This window comes from Cherax quadricarinatus, chromosome 19 (genome assembly GCF_038502225.1).
Source record: "Cherax quadricarinatus isolate ZL_2023a chromosome 19, ASM3850222v1, whole genome shotgun sequence".
Classification (NCBI taxonomy): Eukaryota; Metazoa; Arthropoda; class Malacostraca; order Decapoda; family Parastacidae; genus Cherax; species Cherax quadricarinatus.
In genome coordinates, this window is record NC_091310.1 from 35066931 (window position 1) to 35086140 (window position 19210).

Below are 19210 nucleotides of genomic sequence, written 5' to 3' on the forward strand. Positions count from 1 at the left end.
ATATTCACTCATGCACAAGTCCTACTCAAATCAAATTGTGTGTGTGAGGAAGTAGCCTGGCTGGTTTGTGTGGGGAAGTACCCGGTGGTCACTCATCCACAGACAAAGCCACACTGACTCCTGATTGTTGTGTGGGAGCCTTTGTGTATGCCCAGCTGCTCCCGGCTGCACAGACACGTTTCGTAAGACGGACAAATCACAAGGCAAATCACAAACCGTGAGGCTTTATTTTGACAAAAAAAGTTGCTGAAAGTCAAAATTCACGAAGCGCAAGGCTCATGAAATGCGGGGGTCCACTGTAATACACTCATGCATGGTTGTTGGAAGTCCAAGCCCCTCACATACAAAACCTCTTTTACTCCCTCCCGCCAATCTTTCCTAGGCTGACCCATATCCAGTCATAACCTCAATAAATGTCTTTATAATCACGTATGTGTCTTGCTCATATTATCACATAAGGAATATTAAAACATGCAGTAACTGAGCAGAGGAAATCATTTAATATTATTCTTGTATGGAAAGAAGTAAGAGGCTTCAAATTTATAAATTATCAACATTTTTAATGGAGTGTTAATGTTATAGAAAAATAAGCTGAAGTAGGAATTTTGAGAGTATGAAATTTATGTAGTAGATTTACAACACACTGCACTGATTTCCAAATACAGTATGAAATTTTGTTTTACATCTGACTATTACTCTTGATGTTAATGACTTGCTGAGTGTTCCAAGCATTCTTCTACCTCATTATCCCTCTTGGTAGGAATTCTCAGGCAGCTTAACCATTTACATGGTACATATTCTTAAACAGAACAAAAAATAGTTCAACTGGAGAGATTTGAAGCAATTTTGACAATCCTGCTGAGTGTAAAAATGCTGAACTATAGTCCAGTGATTGGGGTGGGGGGTCTTGGCAAAAAAAAAAAAATATATATTCATCATGGAACTGTTTGTTAGATAAGTTGTTTCCCACAAACAAAACAATAATACTTTTCTCAAGGTTAGAATCATTTTAATATAAGCACTGTCATCCTCATTAGGGCTTCACACAAAAACAGGGCCTCATATCATGCTAGAATGATCTGATTTCATCTTAAAATGTGAATATTCTTGATCAGCATAAAAAATAGTACCCCTGTGTGATTTTAAGCAATTTTGAAAATCCGCCCAAAAATGGCTAAAAACGCTTTTCTTTATGAGAAAATTCTTTATCTCTAAAAATGGAAAAGAGGCAAGATGAAACTGTTAACTGAATTAGTTACTTCCAACAACTATAGATACAGGATTTTGTCACAAACATGACAGAAACCTGTATATATAGCTTTCATGGAAGTTTAGAAGAAAACCCAGAGGGGTGTGTATACATATGCTTGTACATGAATGTGTAGTGTGACCTAAGTGTAAGTAGAAGCAGCAAGAAATTTTTTTTTTTTCAACAAACTGGCCGTATCCCACCAAGGCAGGGTGGTCCAAAAAGAAAAACGAAAGTTTATCTTCAAAAATTTAGTAATTTATACAGGAGAAGGGGTTACTAGGCCCTTGCTCCCAGCATTTTAGTCGCCTCTTACAACACGCATGGCTTACGGAGGAAGAATTCTGTTCCACTTTCCCATGGAGATAAGAGGAAATAAACAAGAACAAGAACTAGAAAGAAAATAGAAGAAAACCCAGAGGGGTGTGTATATATATGCTTGTACATGTATGTGTAGTATGACCTAAGTGTAAGAAGAAGTAGCAAGACATACCTGAAATCTTGCAAGTTTAAGAGATAGAAAAAAGACACCAGCAATCCTTCCATCATGTGAAACAATTACAGGCTTCCGTTTTACACTCACTTGGCAGGACAGTAGTACCTCCCTGGGTGGCTGCTGTCTACCAACCTACTACCTAGGAAACAGCCTTGTAACATGCTAAAACTATCACTTTTTATATTTTAATACCACATATAATGGATTGACCCACTGCAAGTACCCCCCCATAGAGTAAATAAAACCTGACAGTTTAACTTTGGGATACAAAGTAAAAGCTTTTAACAAAATGTTTGTAACAAGGCCCAACAATGACTGAATGAGCACTAATACAGCAACATATTGCATTCTGCCTTTTGTGAACGCCTAAATCACTATAAAATTATAAGACACAGCTCTTTTATGTCAAAAACATAGACTCAGCAATCCCTTACAAGCAATCAAGTGATTTAAGGTATAACTTTAAAGTAGTAAATATATTATCTGATACATGAAGAACATTATCTACTTACTTCAAAAGATTGATGGCCCATATCAAGGAAGCTCCATTGCATATAATCATGAGGAGAGTCCACATATTTTCATCCATTAGATACCACAAATGTGCCAGCAGCATGTCAACCCAATCTCCTTGAGCAGCCTTGGGTATAGTGATTCTGTAAGCAGCTTCTAGAAATCCAACCATGAGAACCATATTCGACATAATAAAAATAACAAAATGCCAATGATTATTTGCTGCAATGCAGGTATTGAGAAAAAGACAATGATGGTCCATTTGATGGTGGCATTCCACACATAGACGACAGTGGTGAGAAAATGGGGGTGAAGCCAGCTGACACTCAGAACAGTACCCTCGTACCACCCCCTCACCTACCCCTCGCAATACTTCCTGAAGGGGGCCTTCTGCTCGAACTACCCCAGGGTCACCTGCAAAGATTTGTACAATAATATTAACATAAAGCTTAAATTATGGGGAATCAAATTCAAAATGGGAATTGACACAGTTACTTTTTGCTGATGATACTGTGCTTATGGGAGATTCTAAAGAAAAATTGCAAAGGTTAGTGGATGAGTTTGGGAATGTGTGTAAAGGTAGAAAGTTGAAAGTGAACATAGAAAAGAGTAAGGTGATGAGGGTATCAAATGATTTAGATAAAGAAAAATTGGATATCAAATTGGGGAGGAGGAGTATGGAAGAAGTGAGTGTTTTCAGATACTTGGGAGTTGACGTGTCGGCGGATGGATTTATGAAGGATGAGGTTAATCATAGAATTGATGAGGGAAAAAAGGTGAGTGGTGCATTGAGGTATATGTGGAGTCAAAAAACATTATCTATGGAGGCAAAGAAGGGAATGTATGAAAGTATAGTAGTACCAACACTCTTATATGGGTGTGAAGCTTGGGTGGTAAATGCAGCAGCGAGGAGACGGTTGGAGGCAGTGGAGATGTCCTGTTTAAGGGCAATGTGTGGTGTAAATATTATGCAGAAAATTCGGAGTGTGGAAATTAGGAGAAGGTGTGGAGTTAATAAAAGTATTAGTCAGAGGGCAGAAGAGGGGTTGTTGAGGTGGTTTGGTCATTTAGAGAGAATGGATCAAAGTAGAATGACATGGAAAGCATATAAATCTATATGGGGAAGGAAGGCGGGGTAGGGGTCGTCCTCGAAAGGGTTGGAGAGAGGGGGTAAAGGAGGTTTTGTGGGCAAGGGGCTTGGACTTCCAGCAAGCGTGCGTGAGCGTGTTAGATAGGAGTGAATGGAGACGAATGGTACTTGGGACCTGACGATCTGTTGGAGTGTGAGCAGGGTAATATTTAGTGAAGGGATTCAGGGAAACCGGTTATTTTCATATAGTCGGACTTGAGTCCTGGAAATGGGAAGTACAATGCCTGCACTTTAAAGGAGGGGTTTGGGATATTGGCAGTTTAGAGGGATATGTTGTGTATCTTTATATGTGTATGCTTCTAGACTGTTGTATTCTGAGCACCTCTGCAAAAACAGTGATAATGTGCGAGTGTGGTGAAAGTGTTGAATGATGATGAAAGTATTTTCTTTTTGGGGATTTTCTTTCTTTTTTTGGGTCACCCTGCCTCGGTGGGAGACGGCCGACTTGTTGAAAAAAAAAAAAATAAAAAAAAAAAAAATAAAGCTTATTATGAAAAACAAGATTATCAATTACAGGTACTCCTCACTTAATGACCTACCTGTTTAACAACTGCTTGGACTTATGACCAGCTCTCCGATCAGTGTACTGTATGTGTATTTTACCTTTTTATTGTCTTTTAACACCTAGTTCTATTCTTAATATACTAAAACTGTTAAATGGTGCAAAGATGACATTAATACAATATCTAAAGATGGTTGACACAAACCCACTACCAGTACAGTATACATGAAATATCAATAAGAGACAGCTGCTTGCTTAACGACCAATTTTCTTACTGACCTACTCTTAGGAACGGAACTCAGTTGTTAAGTAAGGAGTGCCTGTATTAGCCCTTTAGACATGCAGGCCATAAATCTGCAATTAGCAGTTCAACTTCTCAACTGTGTAAGTTGAGCTGCCACTCTGACCACAGAAAGAGTATATCCCGAGGTGTGAGCACTGAAATTTTACAGATACAAAGGTAAAATTTCAACCCAGTACCTGCTGTCACCTGGCAACCAGAGTGAAAAATATTCCTTGCTTGAAATGAAGCATTTTGGGCATGTTTTTCTGAGATTAGCTATAAATTGCATAATAAATGAATAGTGCAATTATGCATATAGATAAGTGATATAATAGCTGCTATGTATAAAATATATATAGAAAAGTGAAATAAACTGCTAATTTATTCACCTTACAATGAAAAATAATCACTTGTTCATGGACAGGCTTTTCTATCATTTTAATATTCTTGCTCATTATATCATTATATCATATATAATATGTATTACAAAATACATATGAGTGAAGTTTTATTTCTTACCCAAAATGTATACCATATTTTATGGCATCAAAGATGCTATTTTTTTTTTTTTTTCAAAAAAGAAATCTCTAAAATTTAGTGGTCTTAGGAACAGAACTTTGTCATTAAGCGAGGAGAGGCTGTACATCTTTGTTCATCGCTGAACATCGTTTATTACGAGTGCTTGACCATTTAAGTTAACTCTGCAAAGAACATTTTGCTGATGGTTCTGGATGTACAAACCTTTTAAGCTCAGGATTGAGATTTAGCAGAGCTACAATAAACGCCTGTACACTGGCGTGTTTCTTAGTGCTGTTGTACATAGACATAGTGCATTTTAGCTGATGCAGCTGACTGACAAACTTTCCAGTCAGCTGCATTAGTGATAAATAACCTCAGAACGAACCATCAACACATGTTTCTATATGTAATGCCTCAAGCTTAACATAACTCTATTACTGTTATTACCATGGATACCATTTATTTATTTTTTCCAAAATTTAGCCAGTCAGACTCCAGGGGATGGTCACATTGACACCAGAGCGTCTTTTTCGCTGTAAAATATGGTATATGGCATTTGTAAAGGTTCATCCTACAAAATGCTGAAAGGGAAAGGGGTAAAGGAGATTTTGAGTGCTAGAAACCTGGACATTTAGTAGTCTTATGTGAGCATTTTGGATAGAGGTGAGTGGAGGCAAGTGATTTTTATGATTTGATATGTTGTTGGGGTGTGAACAAGGTAACATTTATGAAGAAATTCAGGAAAAGCAGTTAGCCAGACTTGATTCCTGGAGGTGAAAAGTATAGTGCCTGCATTCTGAAAGAGGGGTGGAGATGTTGAAGTTCAAAGGGTCATCTGAGCTGTGATGTCAGCATACTTCTGGCAACACAGTGATTGAATGAATGATGGTGAACATTTTTACCCTATTTATGGGTCATACTACCTTGATGAGAGATGGTCAGTGCATTATAAAAATAATCATTTATGATAAAGTATTATGAATATTTTGTATTAGAATGAAAGAATGTGGTGTCAGGAAAACTTTTAGTCACACTTGATATATATCGAGAATTTTCTTTTAACATACTAGCCATCTCCAACCGAGGCAGGGGGGACCTAAAAAGAAAAACGAAAGTGTTCCTTTTTTTTTTTTTTTTTTTTTTTTTTCAACAATTTGGTCGTCTCCCACCGAGGCAGGGTGACCCAAAAAAGAAAGAAAATCCCCAAAAAGAAAATACATTCATCATCATTCAACACTTTCACCACACTCACACATTATCACTGCTTTTGCAGAGGTGCTCAGAATACAACAGTTTAGAAGCATATACGTATAAAGATACACAACATATCCCTCCAAACTGCCAATATCCCAAACCCCTCCTTTAAAGTGCAGGCATTGTACTACCCATTTCCAGGACTCAAGTCCGACTATAAGAAAATAACCGGTTTCCCTGAATCCCTTCACTAAATATTACCCTGCTCACACTCCAACAGATCGTCAGGTCCCAAGTACCATTCGTCTCCATTCACTCCTATCTAACACGCTCATGCACGCCTGCTGGAAGTCCAAGCCCCTTGCCCACAAAACCTCCTTTACCCCCTCTTTCCAACCCTTTCGAGGACGACCCCTACCCCTCTTTCCTTTCCCTTCTGTTCCTTTTTACAAGTAGTAATTGATACAGGAGAAGGAGTTACTAGCCCCTTGCTCCTGGCATTTTAGTCACCTCTTATGACATGCACGGCTTACTGAGGAAGGATTCTCCTCCACTTTCCCATGGAGTTCCATTTCATTCTGTTAAATGGAATAGTATATAAAGACTGATATATACTTAGAAATTTATATACTCTAATCAATGGAGTGTTTTCCTACTGTCTCATTAACATGTATGTTAGCTCAAGCCATCCCCAAAATGAAGAGAATAATATTGAATTTATAAAAACATTACTCTGGGTAGTAGGTTGGTAGACAGCAACTGCCCAGGGAGGTACTACCGTCCTGCCAAGTGAGTGTAAAATGGAAACGTAATTGTTTTACATGATGGTAGGATTGCTGGTGTCTTTTTTTTTCTGTCTCATAAACATGCAAGATTTCAGGTACATCTTGCTACTTCTACTTACACTTAGGTCACACTACACATACATGTACAAGCATATATATACACACCCCTCTGAGTTTTCTATTTTCTTTCTAGTTCTTGTTCTTGTTTATTTCCTCTTATCTCCATGGGGAAGTGGAATAGAATTCTTCCTCCATAAGTCATGCGTGTTGTAAGAGGCGACTAAAATGCTGGGAGCAAGGGGCTAGTAACCCCTTCTCCTGTATAAATTACTAAATTTAAAAAGAGAAACTTTCGTTTTTCTTTTTGGGCCACCCTGCCTTAGTGGGATACGGCCAGTTTGTTGAAAATAAAAAATAAAAAAATATTACTATAGTAGACATAAATAATTACTATAACAAAATACAGCCTCTCCTCACTTAACAATGGAGTTCCGTTCCTAAGACCACATCGGTAAATGAATTCGTTGCTAAGTGAGGAGCATACTATAATGGTAGTAGGTTAGTGTCAACCATCGTTGATAATGTTTTAATGTCACCTTTGCACCATTTATAACATTTCTGGTATACTCTATACAGTGTACTATATTGTAATAAACAGAATAGAAGAAATCAGCTCTAATATATATTATTTAGGTATGCATACTGGTCAGAGAGCCTGCCGTAAGTCCGAGTCATCGGTAAACGAGTATGTCGCTAAGTGAGGAGAAGCTGTAATTAAAAATAAATTACTAATTTTTTGTGTGCTTACCTATTTGCTCACCTATTGAATTTTTTAACTGAGATAATGATTAAACATCATTAATAACTTATTCTTAGTTTCATATATTTCATGGAAAATTTAAAAGTTCCTTTTATAAAAAGAGAAAATCAATTTCTATTACACTCACAACAGATGATGGGTTTTAGCTGATTAAAAAAATGCAGTTCACACCTGTGACTAGCTTATAGAAGATAATAATGTGACACAGCGCTGTACTCCACATTATGAGTGAAACGATGATGGGTTCATGTCGATGAGCTTCAATCCCAACAAAGTAGCATACCAGTGTCGATAAGAGGCCTCCCCCATATGCTCCTAAGTATATGGGATTAGGCCACCTGGAAAGTCCAACAAATGCATTAATATAATGACTGTATATAAATTAATATTAGAGTTACCTTTTAGTACCTATTAAATGGTATGATGACTATGTGGAAAATTATCAGAAAATTAAAGAATTTTCTGATAATACATCTACACCTTACCCCTTTATTTATTTATTTATTTATTTATTTATTTATTAATTTGAACATGATACAGTGAAGTACAAAAGAATACAGTTAAATGCAGCATGCCAAAGCCACATGAATGCATAGCACATGAATGCATAGCACGGGCAGGCTTACTCTTATGCCATCAAGATAGTGAATGTTTTGAAACCGGAAATTAAATAACTCAAACCCCATGTTCCCACACTGGAATATGCTGTATAATAATTAACCCTGAGGGCACGAACAAAAATTATTTTACCTTCATGTAAATGATGCATGCACTATTTCACTGCAATTCATTTTAACTTCATTAAAGCATGATGAAATCTGATAATTATTTAAGGTAGGTACTAACATTACAGGGTGCTTCATCCGATGCTGCTGTCGAGCCATGACTGTAAGGCCCACAATAAACACAGGCATTCCAACCATCCACTGGTGGTGTGGCATAGCAAATACAGACAGCAACTGAAAATAATTTAAAATATGTACAGCAATTTGACTCTGGCACACTAATCAGTGAATATAACAACACTGTATATTGAAACAAGAGTTTTCCCATCGAATTACCGAATCTGGAAAAAAATTGAAGAAACAGCAGTAACACGTTCAAGTTGCAGTAATGTATACTGATTTAAACTAATGGAATGTTCAAACCAATTTCATACCTATGCAACATATTACACATACAACAACTTCAAGGTTTGTCTACTAATCTTTTTAATTCATTGTTAATATTAAAAAGTGCATACAAAATATTCTTATATTAGAATGCTTACAATTCCAATATAAAAAATTGTTGCTGGAGTTAACAGCTGGATGAGCCATGGCCAACGAGGTGATTCCACTGCACTGCTGCGCTCATACTGTCTTGTCCACCTCTCAAGCCATTTAAGGCAATCTGGGGAACTAAGAAAAAGAAAAAACAAAGAAATACAGATTACAAATACAACTAGAGGCAGTTTTATTTTTCAATTACCATATCAACCAATGCACAACAATGAAAGAAGAACGAGGGTATGACCTAAAATATGCACATGAAATTTCAGGATAATCATATACTGTAGCTGCAGGAAATGAAAAAAAAATATTCATAATGATTCCTACGTAGTAGGTTGGTAGAGAGCAACTGCCCAGGAAGGTACTACCGTCCTGCCAAGTGAGTGTAAAACGAAAGCCTGTAATTGTTTTACATGATGGTAGGATTGCTGGTGTCCATTTTTATGTCTCATGAACATGCAAGATTTCAGGTATGTCTTGCTAATTCTACTTACACTTAGGTCACACTACACATACATGTACAAGAATATATATACACACCCCTCTGGGTTTTCTTCTATTTTCTTTCTAGTTCTTGTTCTTGTTTATTTCCTCTTATCTCCATGGGGAAGTGGAACAGAATTCTTCCTCTGTAAGCCATGCGTGTTGTAAGAGGCGACTAAAATGCCGGGAACAAGGGGCTAGTAACTTCTTCTATTGTATATTTTACTAAATGTAAAAGGAGAAACTTTCGTTTTTCCTTTTTTGGCCACCCCGCCTTGGTGGGATACGGCCGGTGTGTTGAAAGAAAGATTCATAATGATTATTATTCATAATGATTAGTCACAATGATTATTCATAATGATTTTTCATTATTATTCACAATAATTATTATTATTCATGATTATCATTCATAATGATTAATATTCATAATGAGTGTTATTCATAATTATTCACAATGATTATTCATAATTATTATTATTCATGATTACTCACAATGAATATTCATAATTATTACTACTAATGATTATTACAGCCTCTACTCGCTTAGCAACGTACTCGTTTACCGACAACTCGGATTTACAACGGGCTCTCTGACCAGTAAGCATACCTAAATAATGTATATTAGAGCTAATTTCCTCTATTCTGTTTATTACAATATACAGTACACTCCTGTATAAACATTTAAAAATACACCAGAAATGTTATAAATGGTGCAAAGGTGACATGAAAACATCAAAGATGGTTGACACAAACCCACTATGATTATAGTATGCTCTTCACTTAGCGACAAATTCGTTTACCGACGAGGTCTCAGGAACGGAACTCTGTCGTTAAGTGAGGAGGGGCTATATTCACAGGAGAATCATTATCCTGTAGAGGTCATACTGCCCCTGGGGATAAGAAGTCATCAGGTTTGATCCAAGAAAAAAAAGGATAAGTCCACTTCCTGATACCCTCAAGGGATCTTAACAGAATCTCTTTGAACAAAATTTCAGAAATATGTCAAGGGTATCCAATGGATGCACTTCCCTTAAGTCAAAAAGATTAAAAGAAATATGCATTTCTATTATGACATAATTTATAAGAAATTACTAATCACAAATGACAGTATTTCCTATTTTAAATTTCAAATTGTTATTGGTGATGAAAAACAAGTAACCTAGGTAGTAGGTTGGTAGACAGCAACCACCTAGCGAGGTACTATCGTCCTGCCATGTGAGTAAAACGGAAACCTGTAATTGTTTTACATGATGGTAGGATTGCTGATGTCTTTTTTTTGTCTCATAAACACGAGGGATAACAGGTATATCTTGCTACTTCTACTTACAGTTAAGTCACACTACGCATTCATGTTCATGCATGTGAACATGAATCTGGGTTTCTTATATTTTCTTAATAGTTCTTGTTCTTCTTTACTTCTTATCTCCATGGGGAAATGGAAAAGAATTCTTCCTCCGTAAGCCATGTGTGTTATAACAGGTGGCTAAAATGCCAGGAGCAAGGGGCTAGTAACCCCTTCTCCTATATAAATTACTAAATTTAAAAAGAAAACCTTTAGTTTTTCTTTTTGGGTCACCTGCCTCAGTAGGATATGGCCGGTTTGTTAAAAAAAAAAAAAGTACATTTTTGCCACTCTCTTTAATCAAAGTTCCATATATTCAATAATTCTATGGTCTATACAAATTCTGCAATTATAAATGAGCACATCTCACACAAAAGTATAAGCAATTTAACATGCTGATAACAAGGTATAAACATCTGATGGCTAGACTGATATGCTCATTTCTCTTCTCTTTCTCCAATTTTTTAAATCATTGATTAAAAAAATCTTGGCCATCTCATGCCAAGTCAGGGTGACCTAAAGGAAATACATTCAACCAACATTTGCTCAATCTCCATCTTTTCAGAGGAAAGATGGCAATTGCATGAATGCTGGTGAATGTGTTTTCTCTCTCTAAATAGCTGAAGTCTTTTGGTCCTACTATGATGATCTCATTATTTTGTTAAACATATTGGTTGTTTCTCACAAGGTAAGGTGACCCAAAGATGGAAAATATTCACCATTACTCAGAACCTAGCTAACCAAAAGTGCAGACATCACAATTCTAATGATCCACCAAACTGCAACATAACCATAATGACACAAATTTAAACCAGTACCCAAATAACGTTTACTAACATTGAGGTGGAAGCCCGAGCAGCTTGAGCAGGTGTAAGACCAGCTGTGTTAGTAGTAGTGAGAAGCTGCTCACTTCCCGGGTAGATTACTGCCCAGCACACACCTGACACTCCACCAGTGGCTGCAGAGTGGAGCGATGTATTGCCCTCAATATCCACTTTATTACGATTTACTCTGTATATATAAGAATAAGACACTATAAAATGTGTGGTGAGCATCCAAATCCTTATACAAATACAAAAACAAACCTGGAATTCATTGCCAGAGCCAGCAAAAGGTCCCCTTTCTGCCAATCAATTTAGGGCTATAATTAAAAATTATCTCATCTCCCAAACTTAACTATTCCAACACTATCCAATGTCTGAAATCATGTAACCAGTTTGGAACTACAAGAAATCCCAATTAACTTACGACCACTAAATCAATATAAAATATTAATACACACTTAAAATTAAATTGTACTGTTGCAATATTGTAAATTATACTAATTGTAATATTTTTCTACCTTTTTTTTTATTTTTTTTTTTTATTATCACACTGGCCGATTCCCACCAAGGCAGGGTGGCCCGAAAAAGAAAAACTTTCACCATCATTCACTCCATCACTGTCTTGCCAGAAGGGTGCTTTACACTACAGTTTTTGAACTGCAACATTAACACCCCTCCTTCAGAGTGCAGGCACTGTACTTCCCATCTCCAGGACTCAAGTCCGGCCTGCCGGTTTCCCTGAACCCCTTCATAAATGTTACTTTGCTCACACTCCAACAGCACGTCAAGTATTAAAAACCATTTGTCTCCATTCACTCCTATCAAACACGCTCACGCATGCCTGCTGGAAGTCCAAGCCCCTCGCACACAAAACCTCCTTTACCCCCTCCCTCCAACCTTTCCTAGGCCGACCCCTACCCCGCCTTCCTTCCACTACAGACTGATACACTCTTGAAGTCACTCTGTTTTGCTCCATTCTCTCTACATGTCCGAACCACCTCAACAACCCTTCCTCAGCCCTCTGGACAACAGCTTTGGTAATCCCGCACCTTCTCCTAACTTCCAAACTACGAATTCTCTGCATTATATTCACACCACACATTGCCCTCAGACATGACATCTCTCTCTAAAAAAGAGAAGAAGAAAAACTTTTTCTACCTCTCTACTATAAATCATATTAATTAAAATTTTTTGCTACCTCTCTTTTTGTAATAATTCAAAAAATACATAATTAAAATTTATCACTCATTGATCTATGTCTAGTTTTAATAAGTAGTCTGTAATCTTTAGGACTAGTCTGCCCGAAATGCTCCAACATGTTAGTGGCTTTCTTTGTACTTAACAATATTTTATAACATGTAAATCTCGCACTGTATACTATTCAAAGGAATAAATTTGTATAGGTATTTGTATAAAATGTGTGGTGAGCATCCGAATCCTTGAACAATTATTCTGTTTGAAGTTCTATAACGATTTCAGTTTAGAGCTTAGTTTTGATTATAATAATAATAATATAAAGATTACTTCTCTTTCTCAATTAAAATAATAATAATATAAAGATTTCTTCTTTTTCTCTTCAATGTTAGTAGTCAAAACAAGACCATAAATACATTTCTTGTGGATATTATTTCTATATTAAATATTAATCATCATCAAATCAAAAATGACAGGAGTAAAAATTTCTTCTTACTGTACAGATATTTTTATTTTTTGAACTCATTGGCCATCTCCTACCAAGGCAGGGTGACCCAAAGAACACACACTCACCATCATTCATTTCCAGAAGTGTGCTGACATCACAATCAGATTACCCTTTGGCTACAGCATCCCAACTCCTACTACAGAGTATGCATTGCTCTTCCCACCTTCAGGAACTCAAGTCTGGCTAACCGGTCTTCCTGAATCCCTTCATAAATGGTTACCTCGTTCACACTCCAACAACATGTCCATTACAAGCCACTAGTCGCTAATCACACCCATCTAATAAGCTCATACAAGCCTGCTGAATGCTCAAACTCCTAAAACTTAAAACCTCCTTTACCCCTTCCTTCCAAACAAGGAAAATACATTCATCACTCAATCTCTACCTGCCTCTCGAGAAGTGCATGACACCACAATTCATATGACCCACCAAACAAACACTACATTCATAAAAGTAGATTGTACTAACTTTTTGCTCTGCACAAGATACTTCACAAGCCCAAGGTGTCCACAGGCAGCAGCAATGTGAAGCGGGGTGCAGCCGCAGTTATCCTCAGCTTCCAAGTTGACCTCACACACTTCTGCCAAATACTGCACAAGCATCCTAAAAGCAAATTTTTTTTATTGCAACACTACTGCATTTTTCTCAGATGGGGAGGAGGAGAGAAAGAGAATAGATTTTCTAATCACAAGTCAATGTATTCCTTACAGAAAGCAAGAAATAATTTTAATTAATGTATTTCTTCTCAGGTTGTTGCTTCAAGTGGTGATCTCTTTCATACTCAAGCTCTAATTCTCAAGTTATATTCTTTCCTTATCACTCTTCTTATTTATTTATTTTTACATTTAATATAATTGTCCCATTTATCTAGCTTTCACTTTCTCCTGCACAAGCTGCTGTTTCCAAAAGGAAAGACATACCCACATGTATGAAAGATAAGGCAACCCTCATTCTCTGAATACTTATTTTTCAGTTCCAAATGGTGATGCCTTTTTCTCTCATATACCAGTAGTTAAAGCAGCATCTAGGCACTTGATAAAAATATGCATAAGAATATGTAGAGATGTCAATTAATTATTTTGGGAGAATAATTCCTTGGGTTCAGTTGGATATGGCTGGTACGTTGAAAGAAGAAGAATTCCTTGGGTTACACCTTCATTCACAAGACACATGCATTTCCCATGACAACTTGTTTCATAATAATACATATTGACCAAGTAGGTCATTCAGCACTCTTAGAAGTAAAAAAATATACAAATTGACAAAATAAAAATAAAAACTATTAACATGAATAAAACACAGAACATAAATATAATACCAAGTTAAAAAACAAAATCATTTAAAAAACCTATTAAATTACTAAAGTGAACAGATTCTCCTAAAAGTTTCCCAAGATCCCAATAGATAATTCCTCTTTAAGGGCTCAGTAGAGTCTCAGAATTTATAATTACTGTAAAATATGGGAACTCAGAAGACCAAATAAATTCCACTTCAACTTACATTGATCCAGCAATTGCAGCACAGTGTATGCCTACTCTTCCAGTACCATCAGCAACCATGGGATCCCCTCCGTGTTTTAAAAGTGTCACAACCACATTGAGTAGGCCTCTACAGCAGGCTATATGCACAGCTGTCTCACCTAAAAAATGAGGAATATCTCCATTGTTTTGAGCATTTGTTACTGATATACATTTTGATTATTATGCAGATCGATTCCCTTTCAATACATAAGTGGTATCGATAAATAAATACATAATACGTAATGGTAGGTAGTAGGTTGGTTGACAGCAACTGCCCAGGGAGGTACTACCATCCTGCCAAATGAGTGTAAAACTGGTAGGATTGCTGGTGTCTTTTTTCTGTCTCATAAACATGCAAGATTTCAGGTACATCTTGCTACTTATAGCTACACTTAGGTTACAGTACAGTTGCATGTACATGCATATATACACACCCCTATGGGTTTTCTTCTATTTTCTTACTGGTTCTTGTTCTTTTATATTTCCTCTTATCTCCATGGGGAAGTGGAACAGAATTCTTCCTCCATAAGCCATGTGTGTCATAAGAGGTGACTAACATGCCAGCAGCAAGGGGCTAGTAACCCTTTCTCCTGCATACATTGCTAGAGATAGAAAGAGGAACTTTCGTTTTTCTTTTTGGGCCACCCTGCCTTGGTGGGATGTGGCCGGTTTGTCAAAAGAAGAGCAATATGTAATGTACTGATGCTTTCATATAAATAAATACATTAAGTATACAGTTTTAGTTTAACTCTTGTTGCTATTAATCAAAAATGAATGAACCAGATAAACTATAGAGACCCCTACATGGTTTAAACATTATTTTTGAGATGTGCACATGGAAAATATACAGGTACTTGTCTTTATGCAAGTGTGATACCTTTTAAATGGTTTCAAACAGTACATGCATGCAAATGTATATATGCATGGACTAAAATGCTGGGAGCAAGGGGCTAGTAACCCCTTCTCCTGTATACAATACTAAATTCAAAAAGAGAACCTTTCGTTTTTCTTTTTAGGTCACCCTGCCTCAGTGGGATACGGCTAGTTTGTTGAAGAAGATTAACTAATGTAAGTATGATATTGTTACAAAACTGTTTGAAGAGCAATTAATACAACTGCTGTCCAGTTTCTACTTTGGCAAGATAATCAGTGTAAAACTTTATTCTAGCTTGCTCTCAAAGATAACTCTAACAGACAGATGGTGTACTTCAGATTCTTCTAATAGGAGATTAATTCCACACCATAAACTTTTATATCAACAAAAGTAACAAAAACTCAAGGTACAAAAAGAAGTAAATTACAACAAAAAATTCTCTCTAGCCATTTTATTCTTTACCTGACTGAGCTCTGAGGTTAGGGTCAGCACCATACTGCAACAGCAGTCTTATAACTGGCAGATTACCAACCATCACAGCCTTCTGAAGTGCTGTTCGACCATCATAACCTTTAAAAAAAAGTAAAACAATTATTAAAAGTAGGATTTACTGGTATAGATTTCGAGAACCATCCTAATTCTTCTTTTTACAATGCAGCAAGTGATGTACCTGTGACCAGTTTGGATTCCCATGGATAAACTGTAATGTTAAGTTGTTTCTCCTTGTCCTAAGTCTCTTGTATTTGCTGCTCTGTCATCCCTGATAAATAGGTTATTAATGGCACATACAGTAGGACCCCCATATCTGTTGGGGATATGTTGCAAAGACCCGCCGTGGATACCGAAACTGTAGATAGTAGCAAACCTTATATAAGTCCTATACATACCTATTATAAATTTTAATAGATAAATTATGCACAATAAGTGGAGAATTATCACTTTTTCACTGATAGGAAGCACTTCATGGCTTCTCTTAGGCTTTGAAGAACTGCTAGCTTCTCTACTTTTGCACTTTGGGGCCATTATTATGCAAAATTAACAAGTATTTTTGGGCCACAGTGAACCATAGATAACTGAAACTACAGATACCGAACCAATGGATATGGGGATTCTACTATACTTCCAAAATAACCCTCTCATCTATATTAAATACTTGACTGGGGTTGTAACTGCAGTCTGCAATAATCCTGACAAGCTCAGAGGATAATTTTTTGTGGTGGTTGCACTCTTGCTAGAGCATTTAATATTATGCAGATTGGTGGGTGCCTCTTAAAACTATCAAATCACCAATGACCAAATTCTGAAAACCAGAGACTACCTTGACTGCACACAATTTACAAAATAGATTGAGTTTTGTGTCTTATCATTTGGCCATTTCATTTGAATATCTAAGGGATTAACTTTCAACCAGACAAGAGCCATCATTTTTGGTATAGTGAAAAAGAAAAAGAAAAATAATACACCTATGTGATATAATATTTCAAGCAGAGAATATTTGCATTATTTATCAAATAAAGCTTATCAAAAGAGGAACAGGATGTAAGACTTTTTACTTACACTTGTAAAATACGTATAATTTTTATTTATAAGTAATATTACAAAAGAAGAACAATTAAAACTAAAATATTACATGAACTTCCCTATAACAGAAACACAGAATTACTAATGTTTATACCAGTGGAATGATTAGCAGGAAAGGAATTCACTTGCCATTATTTAGCCGAGATATAAATAAGACACGATATGTGGCTTATGGCATTTTAATTTGAAGACATTACATCCACCAGGGGCATTACCAATTCAGGTCAATTGATAAAATCCCTGGCGGACAAAACATCTTCGCAATAAATGCCACAACCCACACTTTTGTCTTATTAACATACTGCTGGTATACTCTACCATTGTTTCACCACGAAATATCCAGGCTCACCTGTTGAGTCAACCACTGTAGGATTTTGCTTGATGGTTGCTTCTAACGATGGAGCCGGCAACGACAGTGCCAAGTCTGCAAAATTATTGAGGACGCTAGCCGTCATGGCAGCCATTGTGTACGCCTGCGAACCTGAAAATATTGCAGGCATTTTACAGTCATTTGTACCATTATCATCATAATCAATAATAATAATAATATTAATAATAATAAATTTTATTTCTTCATAAAAAACAGAGTAAATTTTGTATGACTGATAGAAACTGTGTTTGGATGAAAGTACTAGCTTTCTATTAAGAAACAGAATGCTATTCAATTTACTGTACAATACTGTACTGTTCAATACTGTACAATACCTGGAGGGTGTTTCAGGGGTCATTGCCCCGGCAGCCAGGTCCATGACCAGGCCTCACGGTTGATCAGGGCCTGATCAACCAGGCTGTTACTGCTGGCTGCATCCAAACTGATGTACCTGACCAGCCTGGCTGGTCATGTACTGACTTTAGGTGCCTGTCCAGTTCCCTCGTGAAGACAGCCAGGGGTCTATTGGTAATCCCCCTTATGTTTGCTGGGAGGCAATTGAACAGTCCTGGGCCCCTAGTACTTACTGTGTTGTCTCTTAGCATACTCGTAGCACCCCTGCTTTTCACTGAGGGATGTTGCACCACCTGCCAAGTCTTTTGTTTTTACAGGGAGTGATTTTCGTGTGCAAATTTGGGACTAGTCCCTCTAGGATTTTCCAAGTGAATATTATCAAGTATCTTCATCAAATTTATAAGTGCCGTGAAAGTTCTCTGTATATTCTCCTGGTCTGCAATTTCGCCTGCCTTGAAAGAGGCTGTTAGTGTACAATACTGTGCAATACACTTGATAACAAGTATTTTCCATATATTTAACAAGACAACAGCTCAGACACAACATGACGAGAAAATTTTGTTGGAAAGCAGTAGACACCTGCTGAAGAAAGCACTTAAAGACAGATATATAGGGGTTTCATTATTATAATTATGGGAGAGTGCTAAATCTGTATGGGTCATGCAGCACCTGGGGAAATGGGGGGTAATCAGGTTTAATACAATTCCTTGGAACAAGAGCTCTTAACCAGCACCACTCCCCATATTATTATAATCATAACTAAGCGCTAAACCACCAGGGTCATACAGCGTCACTCCCCCACAGAAGGAATAGGAAATGAGAATAAATCAGGTTTGATTCGAGGAAGGTGAGGCTAGCTTTTTCTGCTTAGGGTGCTTCAACATCTAGGTTATTAGGAGGATAGCTGCAATTCCTTGGATCACCAGACCTTCAACCTCAACAAAATCTGGCTATTATTGTAAATGATAAAAAAGATGATAATTATTTACTTCACTACAACCTCTAGTCAATCATTTATTGCAACATGCCACACCTTAATGACCATTTTCCTGTTAATAAAGCACCAGAACAGTGGATAAAAATGTTCAAACAGTTCTTCTTGTGTTAATCCACGCTGAAAGTTACCTTAAATAGGCGTCGGTGTTGAATTATATCACCAGGAACAATAACTTTCCCATATTTGAGGGAAATGTCTTGTTGTTGTTGTTTTGTTGTTGGGTTGAAGGGCTGGGACTGCTCAACCACTTGTTTTATACAGGAATTAAACACATTTGAGTAAGTCAGTAAGTTTATTCAGGTGTACATAAATACAGTTACATAGATTATCATACATAGCAGCATATGTGTAGAGAACCTAGAATTGGCTGAGTATTTTTAT

The 19210-nt window shown here is 36.8% G+C and overlaps 1 protein-coding gene across 1 annotated transcript in view; it reads right to left on the reverse strand.

Annotated features, from left to right (window-relative positions):
* The window catches only part of LOC128688322 (uncharacterized), a 34624-nt gene extending 15560 nt beyond the window's left edge, over positions 1-19064 (reverse strand). The window contains exons 1-10 of the mRNA XM_053776094.2: positions 18958-19064; positions 17458-17589; positions 15990-16097; positions 14634-14772; positions 13602-13736; positions 11445-11618; positions 8782-8911; positions 8358-8470; positions 7683-7849; positions 2258-2672 (exon numbers count right to left, since the gene is read on the reverse strand). Coding sequence (XP_053632069.1) covers positions 2258-2672; positions 7683-7849; positions 8358-8470; positions 8782-8911; positions 11445-11618; positions 13602-13736; positions 14634-14772; positions 15990-16097; positions 17458-17572 — 1496 coding nt within the window. The 5' untranslated portion in view covers positions 17573-17589; positions 18958-19064. The remainder of the gene's footprint in view (positions 1-2257; positions 2673-7682; positions 7850-8357; positions 8471-8781; positions 8912-11444; positions 11619-13601; positions 13737-14633; positions 14773-15989; positions 16098-17457; positions 17590-18957) is intronic.
* Between the last annotated feature and the right edge of the window lie 146 nt (positions 19065-19210).